The following is a 14,741-nucleotide window of genomic DNA, read 5'->3' as shown; positions in this document are numbered from 1 at the left end:
GATTTTATACAGTATATATTACTGTTCTTAAACTAGTTTGATCGTATCGGGGGAATGTTGAGAACTCAACCGATGATCCCTCTTGTTCAGATTTGCCATACTTCAATCACTTCCCATCTGCAGAACTTCAAAGCATACCTGGAAATGAATCACATAGAAAAGAATGGAAATTAATCAACGGATTACTTAATGGATATAATGTAATTCCAAAGAAAGTGAACTTATTTGGTAATCTCATCAATTAATGTTCATTATAATAGAATGCCAAAAACTTACACTACAAACTCGAACTGGTTTATTAATAGAGAATTTCAAAATTGGAATGTCATTGTTCGAACATTTACTACACAAGATGCGGCCACAGTGTCGACTATGTTAAAATAAAAAGTTGTTCTTTTAGCAAAAAAATTATTACTTAAGTTTAATGCAATATTTTGTTTTACCAGTGATGTTTCCTCATTGTAATTGTGAATTTTGTTCCGCATTCTTGGCATAATTCCGATGTAGCCCATGGTGATTCTTGTGGCAATTGATCTAACAGTTTATGTAACAATTGATTGGTAGCCAATTTATAGTTGAAAATTGTAACGCCTTCCTTATTTTCAGCTCCAAGACAAGCACCATTTTTCACAAGAACTTTACAGAGTGGAGCCTGACCTCGCATAAATGCCAATAACAATGGTGTATTACCTTGCTGTAATTCGGGAGTATTTATTGGATATTTTGGCATACACTCGAGAAAAAGTTCGAGAATAGCCGCTGCTACATTGTCTTTTCCACTGCGACAGAGTTCATGCAATGGATTTCGTCCTTTTAAATTGATCGCCTCCGCGTTGATACGTGATTCTGTTAATAGTTCTCGAACAACAGAGAAATTACTTTCACGTACGCTAATGTGTAACGCATTGTTGCCATCTCCATCTACAGCATCATAGTCTGCACCATTTTGAAGCAAAGCGGATACGGCTGGTAAATTTCCACGCTCTTAACAAAAACGTAAAAACGAACAATCAGAAAATTTAAATGAAAACCAATTGTTTTAATCAAAATAAATTATAAACTAACCACTTGCAATATGAAGTGCCGTTTTTGAAGCGCTATCTTTGTCATTGATACGAGCCCCAGCTAATATTAAATTCCTTATGAGCATTTCATTTTTTGATGATGCAGCCAAATGTAATGGGGGTGTTTGATTTACGTCGTGAACTCTAGAGTTTACATCCACTTGAATCGATAAAAGAAATAAAACACTCTCCAAGTCATCTTTCATAATAGCAATATGTAAAAAGTTTCTTCCGCGGTTATCATTTTGTTCCGCTGCATTTTGTAATCGTTCAAGTATGCTTTGTGCTGCCTTATGATTTCGAAAAGTAAGAGCACACGCAAAAACAGTATTACCAGATTTATCACGTATTTTCAAATCAATATTTGGATGACATAACAAAATCTTAATCATTTCTTCGTGTTGATTCTCGATGGCGATATGTAAAGGAGTTTTGTTTTGAGAATCGACACTATTCACATTTGCGCCATGATCGATTAAATGTTGCAGGACACGGACCAAACCCCATTGACAACACAAGTGTAATGGTGTTGCTTTCTCTTTAGCCTCATCACCACCTTGGAAAAGATAATAAATTTTAAAATTTTCTCACAAATAAGAGGCCAGCTGTTAAATATTTGATAGGTTACAGCGAGGCTCTCTCTTATCCACCCATCCCATAATTATAATTACCTTCTCCGTTTGGGCCAGGTTGTCTAGGTGAATCTAGATCGCAACGACTTCGAATTAAGAATATCGCCGCTGTTTCGCGATTTTCATCAATTGCCCGATGTAAAAGAGTCTGTAAACATCCGTCCGGTCCATTTGGGCTCCAACAATCTGTGTCAACGCCGTGTCGTACTAAAACTGAGGCGATTTCATCTTGTTCTGATTCAAGAGCCGTCCAAATCGGCGGATCTCCCTTAAGAAATATAAATAAATTAAAAAATCATTTTTTTTTCAAATTTTAAAAATGAATGATTAAATTTTAGTACCTTACTGTTTGGCGAACTGAATGAAACTCCCAAGGTACAAAGTTCATCCACAACAGTTGGTAGACGGCAGTGTATCGCTAATTGCAGAGGTGATTCTTGATCTCCAGTCAAAGCATTATAGTCTGCACCTTGTTTTAATAAGAAAACTGCTGTTTCAGTATCCTCTTTCAAAATTGCCTGATGCAAAAGTGTTAAATCTTGTCCATTGCGAGCGTTCACATCAGCACCGCCTTGAATTAAAAGCGGTACCAATTCCTTGGCGCCCATGTTTAATGCAATACTTAATGAAGAATCACCATCTACTGTTTTCAAATTGAAGTCGGGACTTTCTTGATTTTCACTGGAATTCTTTTTAAAATCCACCAACATTTTAATAACGTCAATGCATTCATTTTCTACAGCATAATGTAATCCAGTTTTCATTTCCTCAATGCTCGACTGTAGATTTGGCAAGGCACCATTCTCAAGCAATGCTTTCACAAGTGTTGGTAAATTTTTTTGGCATGCCATATGAAAAGCCGTTAAATTTTGACGATTTACGAAATTCACATTTGCATGTTGCGATAGGAATATTGCCGAATCTTCAAGTTTTGATTTTATCAATAATTGCAATATGCTATCACCACTTTCACCATTAATTTGATTTGTCTGTGCGCCTTTTTCAATCAGCTTTGTAGCCAAATCATACGGTGGACCCGTAGTGTATGGCGGCATTAATGCCAACTGTAACGCGCATTTATCATCGTGTGTCCGAATATTTGTGTCTAAATTAGGAGTTTGAAGGAGCAGCTCAACCACTTTTGTATTTCCCGAAATAATTGCCAAGTGTAATGGGGTACTATAATATTATTTTAATTATAATAAAAAATAATACATTTTTAATTTTTATACTATAAATTTATATTGATTTTAAGACATAATTGGTCTTAGGGCAGGATGTAATTGTATAACTGAATGCTTAGAATAAAATGTAAGAAAAATATTGTTTGAAGATATAACAAGAACATATTCTGAAGCATGTTTACTTACTATCCTTGCCGGTTTTGCACATTCGGATCGGCATCTTTTTGAATTAAAGTTTCTGCTACCATAATCATATCACTAAAAGTTTCTGCATCACATGATTTCTCTGAATATGTGCTCACTAAGTGTAAAGCGGTATCGTTAGAAACATTTGATACAAGATTAACATCGCAATCTTTCTCCAGCAAAAATTGTGCAGCGAATCCATCACCACGTTTTATTGCATCGATTAGCAAGGTACAACCCTAAGACACAATAATAATAAGATATCTCACAAATGCATGTTTTTAAATTCAAACTTACGTCGCCGTTATATGCATTCAGATCGGCTTTTCCATTTTGAACGAGAGTATTGGCGATTGCAGTGCTTCGATTCATCAAAGCAATACCAAGTGGCAATTGGCCTTGTTGCGATAGACCGTTGACCACTTCAGATAACTATTTAAAAACATGGGAAGAACAAATTTATTTATCATTGTGAAATTGAAAACAAATACCTATCAACATTTTATCTTTGAATTTTTAAAAGAAATCAAAAAAATGTCTTAGTGTTTAAACAATTTGAACGAATGCATTGATTAATATCGACTAAAAGAAATTAGTTTTGTTTTAAATCATTAAAGGGTTAAATGAAAATCGCAAAAAATAAGGTGAAGTAGATGCAAAAATTATTTTTAGCTTGGTGTTTGAATATGTTCCAAATATTTACTGAGATAATATTATCTAATGGTAAGAATAAAAGAATCCATAATACGAAAAATATTGATTGTGTACGTTTGCCACCTCGATATTCTACCCTAAGTGATTCAAATCTTTTATACAGTACATATATCTAGCGGAATTTCAGCTCTTCTTGGCTCTATACTGTATGTATAGTGCATAGTCTGTATTGGAGCTATTTGAGTGATAGTGTCATGCCGACGACGCTCAGACGGTGTCAACCGTATAAAACCAACACAAATCCGAGTATTTTTGATGATTTATATTCGCATTTCTTCACATACTATACACCAGATATGTATGTATATATGTCAGCTGCTTGCCACGCACAACTTATATTCACACACTTGCAACTCAGTCTTCACTTGTTTGCGTTTCTTTTTTTTGAGTATGAGTTATCGCTTCGTTTGTATAGTCAAATATATACATAATATTTGATGCTACGGTTTCCACTAACAAAATTTCAGTACACTTGAAACCATCGTGCAAAGCAAACCGCTTAAAAAACGCTGTGAAATATAACAAAATTTATAGAAATACATTTTATCGGATAAAATATTTCACTCTAAATTTGAACATTTGATAGCCTTTTTTAGTACGACAATTAAAAATATTGGAATTTCGACTATATATATGAATTAAGAATTTTAAATTTAAATTATCTTCAAATGATTTGCAAAGTGAAATGATTGGTGGAAATTGCTTTGCTCACATCAATTAATACTATCGAAAATTTGCACAACAAAAATCCTTCAATGATATAAGACCCACTAATTAAATTAGATAAAAAGTGAATACTCGAAAAAAAACCTTGAAGCAATTCTGTAAAGAAGTAGATTTACACTTTGAGTGACACATCAATCGATTGAACATTTCAAGCCAAAGAAATGCGGTTGACATGAATTCATCGAAAGAATAGAATAGCGTGTGTGCATTAGCAAATTTATAAATATATATAGTGCTGTGCAAATTTTGTAATACAGTTTATGTATATTTATAAATTATATGTAAAAAATTTAATTTTGCTTCATGTTTGATGCCATTCGACATTGAACCCAATTCCGACTGAATAAAAAAAAAATCCCAGTCAAACGCTCATTTTTGTTAAAGAAAACGTTATCAAAATTGAAAAACTAAAATACCCATTCAATGGAAAATTGATATTCAACAACTTTAGTAACAAAACAGTAAAACTTTGCGCATAATATATTTTAACGGTTTGCAGTGTTAGTGTCATCACTCGTAATAGTATCCATATTTTCTGCGTTCACAATTGTAATCACCCAACCGTTACACTAGATTGTAATTATGTATCGAGTTATTTTATTCACTACCGTTGTTTTAATGACAATTCTAGGTTAGTAAATGTTGCAACATTTTTTTCTCTTCTCTTTTTTTTGTATCTTTATTCATTTAAGTTCAAGCTTCGCATGTTTGTTGTGAGAGTAACAAAAAACATGTTAGAGAACGCTGAATTTTTCATTCAGCCAATCGAAATTATACTTTGTATTCGATAAATTTTCACTATTTCTTCGGCCCTATGCTTCAAAGTTTGAAGATCAAAATGTTCAGTGGTGTCGTTTTTAATTATAAATAACTAGTACTTTGAGTTGTAAACTTTGGAATGAAGATGCTAGACATTTAAATGTCATTATAGCTCACAAATTAGATGCAGGAAATATATCATAATATTACTAGTATGATATTTGTGATTTTATTACAAATTGACATTACAAACCTACCATTGGGTTTTTCATCAAGTTCTGAAGATAATAATAATCTTTTATTTGAACTTAATTTCGAGGTTTCGATAATTTTTTGCTTTGATCAGTGATACTTTCTGAAAAAAAAAATGTATAGCATATTTGGCATGTTGAAATTGAGAGTTATCAAATTTATGCACGTGATGGTTTGTTTGCTAATGAGTTGAAATCAGAAATGAAAGTCTTCGTTTTCACAACGCATCGAAAAATTATAAAATCATTCATATGCTATTTGCGATAAGAGTGGCAAATAAACTGTTGTGAATTGGACACAACAAGTGGGGAGAAAACAAAAGATTCAAAGTTCACACATAAAATGGCTAATCTAAATGAATTTCGAGTGCAAGAGATCATTCACGTCTTCACTGTTTACTTATTGTGCGACTCAATTCACGCAAACATGAAAAAATACTACGAAATAAAAAAACAACAACCATCAAAATCAAATTTCTGTAATATTGACAAATTTATTGCTGTCGCTTTGATATGAGAGGTTTTTTTTAAATTTAATCAGAGCTCTTCCCAAAAAAGCTATTTATATACAAACAGAGAAAACAACATTCTAGTTTCAATCACGTTAAAAACAAGTCGCTATCAGTTCTGATTGAATGTTTTAAATGCATTAAATAATCCAGTTAACATTTCTATCCCAACTTTATTTTCGTTGGGTCTTGTTTGAGTTTCGAGTTCAGATGTCGAATTCTGATAAGAAAAAGTGCATTAGTCTCAGTTGAGCGTCTTGCTCATCATTTATACATATGGAAAGTTTCTCCTATATGTATCATGAATTACTCATCGCATGTTATCTCCGCGCAACATTTTTAATGAATAATATTAGTGACTAAGACTTTTTTCTTATAAAACCAACAGAATCTGAATCAGTGCATGCAGATATTATCATGTTATTCATTCATATTATCGTAAAAATTAGTTTAAATTACGCAATTAATGTGTACTTTTTGTGCTCCATGATGAAATGATGAACTTATAAAATGAATTTCGAAAGTATCGAATTAACCTAGTTGAAGCGGTCAAACTATATGGCTTTGAAATCAAATAAGAGTGTAGTTGAGGAGGTGATAAACAGTCAACCTTTTATCGAATGTATTTCGACGATATGCCATAATTCGCATAAAATTTGCCAATTTTTTGTTTGTTCGAAATGTTTATTAAATCAGATTTGATGAAGTGGATTATATGGCGACAGTAGAATTTAAAAAAAATACTCGATATAAAAATTATTTATACGTATCTGTACGTAATAGCCGACAAAAATAATCTTGTTTGTTTTTTATTTAATTTAAATGTTTACTGTTTATTCCAAAGTTTCAAAATGAAATCAACTTGATATTACTGTTTTGACATTATATTATCAAAAAATATTAATTTCGGCGACATTTTACAATTGACTGCACTTCGGGCAAGATAAAAGCGGGTATGAAATATAAAACAAGATCGTTTCATATAAAGTGAACGCTACACACAACAAAGATAATCACAATATGACTTGTTGCACAAAACTCGACAAAACTAAAAATTATCAATTTTATACTGATAAGTGATAATACGCCGATTGAAGGGACTGAAATTCTTTGCTGCCAACACGTGCTTATATTTTTGTTTGAATGCTATATAAACAATTGTAACAATATATAATCGTATCGACGATGCAATAAATAAATAACGTAGAACGTGACGAAATACTCGCACTGCACCTCACAAAAGTGAAATGAAATGACGTTTATTGCATGAATAATATAATGCTATAATAAAATAAATGGAAATGCGTATGTGCAAATGCTATAATAAGTGAATCGACCTCTAAAATATATCTTTTGAGATTTAGATACGAACTAGTTCCCATGTATCTTCTTTTCTTATATATAATAGTATAACAGTATGAGTAATTTATGGCGCCGCGCGTCAATACGCAAAATCTCAATAGTAAGCGATTTATTTGTATTTGTTTTTACGAAAAGAAACAATTGATCGTTTTTAATGAAGAAATCATTGTGTATGGACGAAGAATCTAGTGTATATCAAAGAAGATGTATTTTATAAATTAAATGTTTGATCCAAATTTAAGATCATCCAAAGAACAATGCCAAAAAGTGAGCCAGCTGTCATTGCTTGCAAATTTGTCAAACCCTGCGGCTATCATAACAAAACAACGTACGTTTAATTCACGATGGAAGGATTCACCCGAAAAATCAAATGATATAAATATAAAAATTATTTTATTTTATTTTTATTATTCCAATTATTTTGAATGATTAATACTTTTTTTTTGTATTATCATCGTTTTTAATATTTCCATTTCAATTTATTTAATTCTTATTTACGATCATGCATGCGATGCAAATGTGCCGTTTGAGAGTTAAACGTACTCTGCTCAGTTATGACAAATGTAGGGTTAAACAAACTCTCAGTCAAAAACTGCTGGCTCACTCGCTATATGAAAAATTGACATGGTTCTTTAAAAACAAGTACAAATCAAAGAAATCGCTGAAATTACGAAGTAATGAAAAGAAAAAAACGTATTGTACTCGTAAGTCAAAGAAAAATATAATTTGCACAGTTTTAAAGAAAGCAAAAAAAATCGGAACAAGTTCAAAAAACTATTAATGATGTTGCCAAAATGTGTTTGCTATGAGTTTTATGATAAATTTGAAGAGTGTTGTTGATTAATTTACACAAAATATAGGCGTATAGTTTCTCATTTCTGTTAAAATGAAAGTAAATAAACAACAATCTGACCGCTTTTTGCCCTCATTTAGTTTATGCGTATGCGCTATGAAGTGTATTTGTTCGCCATACAGAATTGTATACAGCTTTAACTGAGTGTTTGTTATTTGATTTGGAATTTGCAGAGCGGATAGTAAATTTCCGGTTCTTCGTCATCAAAATCACGACTTGACTTGGAATGATTATAATTGCCGCTTCATGCTATTCGAATAATCAAAATTCAAGGATATAATGAGGAAGTCCAATCAAAAAATGCCTGCTCTTAAAGAAAGTGAAACAGGAGTTGTATAAGATATTCAAAAGTTGATTTCCTTCAAAAAGTTGCGGAAGAACTTTATACATTTGGAAAGAAATAAAATTAACATGAACTCAAACATCGCAAAGCAATAAAATTTACTACAAAATTACAGTTTTAATTCAATCCTATACGAATATAAGTATTCAGGCCCAATGGACTGGAAATGAGATACGAAAAATAACTGATACAATGGTTTCTTTTTTACTGTAACAACTATATTGTTTTGGACTCCACATAGGCTCATTATAAGGTTTCGTGATTTTATTGCACTCTCGTCAGTACAGAGAAAGATTTGTAAAGAAGAAAATGACTGATGTTATTATTGAAGAACATACAAATGCTGTTCACAAGTAACTGATTAAAACTCAAGTCACTTTGACTTATCATCTATTTTTACTGAGTATGTATTGTATAAATGAAGATAAATTATAGTAGATGAGATTCGACGACCGCCACAATAAAGTGTGTATATAAAGAACATAAATATATACCTTTGTTTACCGCAAATAAATATTTTCCTATTGAACAAGAATTGTTGTTTTGGCAAATATCCAAATAATAAACTAAATGAATTTTCCATTAAAGCGCTTCCAATTGCTTTGCTTTGCAAATGTTAGTGTGAAAATTACAAATTTTGTTCCAGAACAGAAGTCATTTCTTTGAAATCGTTGCATATGCATGAAGTCATCAGCTAAGTAAAAATAGCTTGTTCAAGTTTAATGATCCCATTGCTAAGTGAAAACTGTTCACATACATAGTACTCTTTTTTTGTTTAAAAACAAAATCTATTACTTTGAGCACTTTCCAAGAGAAAACTGTTTTTTTTTCTCCTCAATTTGCAATTATAAAATCATTTTCGTAGCTTTCGTACTAAATGAATCAGCAAAACCTTAACATTTTCATCTACGTCAACGTCCATATGTTATGGCAATGAATACACGCAATACATCGATAAAAATGTGTAGTTCACCGTACGTAAGACGAGTCAACTGTGAATATACAAAAGTTATATTCATAGCGATGACCGTTAATATTCATACCGTTTTTGTTTTTACATTTACAGTTGTCTTTTTAGCATCAAAATAAACATAATAAATTGGCTGCACCTCCACGGATGTATCATAAAATGTTTCGATGAACTCTGTTTACACGCAAATAATACACATGTAACAGATAACATTTTAATAGTGAAATTGGAGTTGCTAAATGAAATTTCTTTTATTTGGTGCAAACGCGTGAATTAATCCATTAAATGGATATGACAAATCAATATCCACCCTGTTATTCTCAAAGAACTTATCAAACATTGAGTTTTATGACAACAATACACACCTAATTTAATCATTCAATTGATACCGATTCAAACTGGATCTATTTACGACTTGTTAATGATAAAAAGCATTATTGGTGCTCTTCAGTAAACAAATATAGGTCAAGTGTAAACGCTGAAAACTCCCATATTGGATTTATGTATGACGGTGTAATATTCAAATATTGTATTTCCTTACTATTTCATTACAAACATATGTATATGTATATTGTACAATTTGAATTGATTTGTACGCATCTAGCGACGATTTTTTTCTATTAAAGAAATACAGTTGAATGCATTATTTAAAGGTTTTCCTATTGGCAATTTATTTCCTGAAACAATTGATTTTATTTTACTTCAAAGTGAGTAATTAATTGAAGATGGTGAAATTTATGGCAAACGCTTATTTATTTGTGGCAATAAATCATTGATTCGAAACGAAGAACTTTACAAACTAAGCAGTTTAATTAATTGTTGGTTTTAAAGAATGGCAAGAATCAACATTCCAAAAACGCACTCAATACGAACCATTATTGAAACAATTGTGCAAAACAATAATAACGTGGTAAACGTGAATATGCAATTATGAATTACATTTCCATACATGGAAACGTTAAACAATTGCCGCTATTATATACTATTTCGAAGCTCCAGAGGAAAATATTCATAGATTGAACTAAGTTAATAATAATCGTTCAATTAAGAATATAATTCTTGGGTTATTTATTCGAATGAATAGATTGGGTTTCAATTTATGGCCGACATATACACATTGTGTACTACACACCAATTGTTTGTATGCTAATAATGGTTAAGTGCCACGGTGCAATGTTTTCTGACCGTAATTTTTTTTAATTAAATTTTGAATCAAAAATTTTCCAAATTGAATTACAATTTTCTGCAAATTAAATACTCTGCTGAACACAATTGTTTGTTTTATGTTTTCTAATGAATATTTTTCTTATGTTTTCAATTAACTAGATGTCACAGAGGCAATAAAGTGCTATCGGTGTACAGTGACATCGAGCCCTCGGGAAAACCGAACAGAACAATTATGCGCAAAATTTAGCGAGAGTGATGAATTCACTGTGGATTGTCCGTATTCAACAATGTGCATGAAAAAAATCTTCCGCTTACAATTAGAAAATGGAACTAACGTAGAAACAGTCAACCGCAACTGTGCAGATCAAAAGAAAACCGATCAGGTGAGTAAGAATTTTAAGAAAAATTGAATTGTATCATTCTAATTAATCTTTATACACTTCTTTGTGCATTAAATTGTCACTTTCAGGTTTTCAAACAGGGAACATGGCAAAATGAAATCACAATTGAAGAACCATACGCTGAAGGATGTATGAATCAAACTAGTGATACCGTTTATTGCTATTGTAGAGGTTCAATGTGCAATACAGCGCCAAAAGATAGCCCCAGCTATCACACAGATGCCATGGCCGTGATTTTTGTATTCAACGCCATGAAATATTTACGAAGCATCGACTGATGGCCAACTAAAACTATTTCCATTCCAACCGAGCTTAGTTTTCTTTTTCTATTACATTGTTGCAAAATGAGCTCAATTTACTTATAGGTTTGCAAATATTCGACAATCATACGGCGTTCAAAATTAAAATATGCATCACATAAAACGCTTCTAATGAAACTCTAAACCAAAAACGTGTTTAATAACTTTTGACAAGCATTTACATTTAAACACTATAAAATACAAATAGCACACCCAGTCTTATGTTTGAATGTAAAAATGCGAATATATCAAAGCGCTATATAGCGGAAATAGATTCATTAAACATAAGCAAATAATATTACTTTTAGACAAATTCAATATGTTTAAATTATTTTTTTCATTTTATCCTTTAGAGAAAAAAAAACGTGAAATGAAAAATATTGTGATACTATTTTGAGTAAATTAAGTGTTGGCTAAGATACTTTTTGTAAAATGAATATGTTAGCAAACATTGTTTATGAATACATTGAATACAAGTAAAGAGAAATTTTGACAAATTTGTAGCCTTATATTTTGTTGTTTTAGTCTTTTTTCATATCCCGACACTTATCACCAGAGATAAAATGGTTTGTTCCGGTGGGCGCTGCTGAAGCACTATTTGTATGGAAATATTTGTTGAAATTTCAACCTATTAAAAACAATGAAGATTTTCGTTACTACTGCTGTGTTGACACAGCTCTAGCGAACTATATAGCTGTATTGCAAAGGTATTAGTACTGAGACTCCGATTCTGTGTATGCGTGTGTGTTGTAAATTTTGCACAAGCAACTACGATGACACAGCTCTAGCGAACTACAATATATAGCTGTATTACAAACTAATACTAACCAAGAAACACACTGACTTCGATTCTGTTTATGCGAATGTGTTATACATTTTGCACAAGCAGCTACGGTTGACAACTGAGTGCAGAATTTTCAATACAAATGGACACACAAAATCAGAGTCAGTGTGTTCTTTACATGGGGCGAATCACGCTAGTGAATACTAGAAAAACTAGTAAATCTAGTGCGAAGAATGATGTCACAAACGAAGCCAACTTCACACCAAAGGCCATACATATGAAAAACTACTTAGAGCCAACTTCACGCACTTGAATTTTCTAGTTTTCCAGTGAAATCTTATCAAAAACTAGATGCACTAGAATTTCGTGATTGACCCCATGGTTCTTTAGTAACAAAAATCTTTATGTCTTTTAATAGATGTCGTAATCGTTGAATCTTCACCAAAAAATCTTCGATACCAGCACCCACCGGTTTGTCCTTTAATTTTCTTGGTTTTATATAATTCATACAAATTTTGCTGTTCAAAGGTGGAATATAAGCTTATGGACATGTCATAATTATGAAAACATTTGGAACACCCATAATTTTTTTTATATCGTTATGGTGTGTAGAATATCTACCAAAAATTATGAAACACCCTAAAGCTTTTGTCATTCAACTATACTGATTTTCCAAATGGCTTCATTATCCGCGATTACGTCATTTTGCGATAATAATTTAATTCAATACGTTTATACTACATGTGTACTAACATAGCACCAAAAATCCAGGTCTGGTGTCATATTTCATAAAAAAAAAGTTAATGAGATATAATATGTTAAATTTCTTACCGAATGATCATTTTCAACTAAGCACAAGAAAACTACGTCTTCACGCATAAGTCGAACTGCTACATGCAATGGATTATCACCTAAAAAAAGAACGAACGCAAATTAATTTTTCCCATGAATGCATTCAATTTACTGAATTCATAAACTGTTTTAAAAAAGTTTTGATAATATCGACACAAATTTTAATTTAACTGTTTCTATTTAACATTTCATTGTATCTAACCATAAGTTGTGCTATGGGTATATTGTTGATGATTAATTATTGTTCCACGAAGGACCTTATTATGTCTACCTACTTTTCTCTTTTAACATGGACAACAGCAATGGACTGGACATCGACTCAAAATCCTGTGACATAAGTTCATTCCAGTGCAATGAAATCAGGCCGGAACAATATTCAAGTAGACTCGATGCACCAACTTCTTCGGCAACACAATAGAATCGAACGCATGATCGAACGCCCACAGATGAAATCAGTGCTCTTTCACAAATTCCTAAGAGCGGGGCTAATCCAAATTTAAAGGCGGCACTAAATTGGGAAATACAACAGCAACAGAGTGAGAATGTGTATGCGAATGACTGTCATTCATTATTAATAATAAAAATAATAAATATGTGCTAATAATAATTATGCTTATAAAAATAACTACCGTAATAAGCCTAAAGCTAATCTATCATTTTGAAGGTCTATAACATCCGTATACATCCAACGTAAAAGTTCGTATCCAACGTCATTTTCAAGATCCCTCCAATCTGTATTTAATTTCATAATAAAATATTTGAATGAAAAGTTTAAAAGCAAATAAATCAAATCATACCCAATTCATTAATATCAGCCAACACCTCTTCACTGAATTCTTCAGAACGTGCGTTCAAAACGAATTTGTGTGCGGGTATTACTTTATTATCGTCCAAACGAATCGTTATATCCGAATATGTTTTTCGTCCGTAAAGTGTGGCCACTGTCATTGCCAAACGAGATACAAAACTACTAAGCCCCATATCTTTATCACCAATTGTAGCCGCTGCTTTGTTATATTTTCGTTCGAGTTCGGCATAATTTCGTTGTAATTTTGTATATTCTTCTTTTAACAATTTTAGATGATTCTCAAGTTTTTCCGAGTTATCGCTTGCAGCTATAAATGGTATATTTCTCATTTAAATAAGGATGAAATTGACAGTTTAAAAAACAATACAAAAATTAATTGGCTAAATTAATAATGCAACTCAATTGAGAGTGTGACGCCCCATTTCTTACGAAAAAGTATTTACTTTCGAGTGTTAATATCAAACTTCATACACTTACCCATTTTAAAACGCACTTCGAATTGATACTAAATTGTCTACACACAAATCATACAAATCAAACAATTTCACACTCCAATACCGTTGGCGATCATACACAAAAATGTTAAAATCGACGAAGTGATTGCACACTTTTTTTGAAAATATTGACATCAAATTACTAACCAATAGTCTCCAAAAACAATATATATCTATCTATATGACAATAGAAATTCCAATTTTTTTCTGTTTTGTTTTTGACTCTTCGTCTCAGCCCAAGTATTGTTTTTTTTTCTATTTCTTTTGCGTGAGTTATCACTTGATGTTGTTAAATCTTCTTGTAATTGTCAAAGTATGATGTGTCAGTTAAGTTTAAATTCTATTGGGTACGGCAGATAGCGCTGCTACCATTGAGAAGAAAG

General features: G+C 31.8%; 2 protein-coding genes across 3 annotated transcripts; one reads left to right on the top strand and one right to left on the bottom strand.

Annotated features, from left to right (window-relative positions):
* Window positions 1-6: 6 nt before the first annotated feature.
* Window positions 7-14,666, bottom strand: LOC116340606 (rabankyrin-5). The gene is made up of 13 exons (XM_031767189.1): window positions 14,342-14,666; window positions 13,854-14,171; window positions 13,686-13,788; window positions 13,332-13,564; window positions 13,036-13,115; window positions 3,364-3,498; window positions 3,067-3,305; window positions 2,038-2,875; window positions 1,736-1,964; window positions 1,066-1,620; window positions 444-984; window positions 277-370; window positions 7-138 (listed from the first exon to the last, which is right to left on the bottom strand). Exons 1-13 carry the CDS (start codon window positions 14,343-14,345, stop codon window positions 103-105), a joined length of 3,405 nt encoding a protein of 1,134 aa, XP_031623049.1. The 5' UTR covers window positions 14,346-14,666; the 3' UTR covers window positions 7-102.
* Window positions 4,278-11,929, top strand: LOC116340607. 2 transcript variants are annotated; one of them, XM_031767192.1, is made up of 4 exons: window positions 4,278-4,375; window positions 5,006-5,137; window positions 10,880-11,103; window positions 11,190-11,929. In XM_031767192.1, exons 2-4 carry the CDS (start codon window positions 5,089-5,091, stop codon window positions 11,397-11,399), a joined length of 483 nt encoding a protein of 160 aa, XP_031623052.1. In that variant the 5' UTR covers window positions 4,278-4,375; window positions 5,006-5,088; the 3' UTR covers window positions 11,400-11,929. The 2 variants fall into 2 exon arrangements, with proteins under 2 accessions (XP_031623052.1, XP_031623050.1); XM_031767190.1 differs by lacking the exon at window positions 4,278-4,375 and adding an exon at window positions 4,397-4,707.
* Window positions 14,667-14,741: the final 75 nt, after the last annotated feature.

The sequence above is a fragment of the Contarinia nasturtii genome, unplaced genomic scaffold (assembly GCF_009176525.2).
Source record: "Contarinia nasturtii isolate CC-2019 unplaced genomic scaffold, AAFC_CNas_1.1 Cnas_scaffold_695, whole genome shotgun sequence".
Lineage (NCBI taxonomy): Eukaryota > Metazoa > Arthropoda > Insecta > Diptera > Cecidomyiidae > Contarinia > Contarinia nasturtii.
This window is presented reverse-complemented; position numbering and strand designations above follow the sequence as displayed.

What these genes read in the sequence shown, in the direction of transcription:
- LOC116340607 (XM_031767192.1), top strand. Translation starts at nt 5,089, where the DNA reads ATGTATCGAGTTATTTTATTCACTACCGTTGTTTTAATGACAATTCTA. An exon ending in TGTTTTAATGACAATTCTAG is followed by an intron (nt 5,138 to 10,879) that starts GTTAGTAAATGT and finishes TCAATTAACTAG; the next exon opens with ATGTCACAGAGGCAATAAAG. An exon ending in ATCAAAAGAAAACCGATCAG is followed by an intron (nt 11,104 to 11,189) that starts GTGAGTAAGAAT and finishes TGTCACTTTCAG; the next exon opens with GTTTTCAAACAGGGAACATG.
- LOC116340606 (XM_031767189.1), bottom strand. An exon ending in GTGCAAAACCGGCAAGGATA is followed by an intron (nt 2,876 to 3,066) that starts GTAAGTAAACAT and finishes ATAATATTATAG; the next exon opens with TACCCCATTACACTTGGCAA. An exon ending in GGCACTTCATATTGCAAGTG is followed by an intron (nt 985 to 1,065) that starts GTTAGTTTATAA and finishes GTTTTTGTTAAG; the next exon opens with AGCGTGGAAATTTACCAGCC.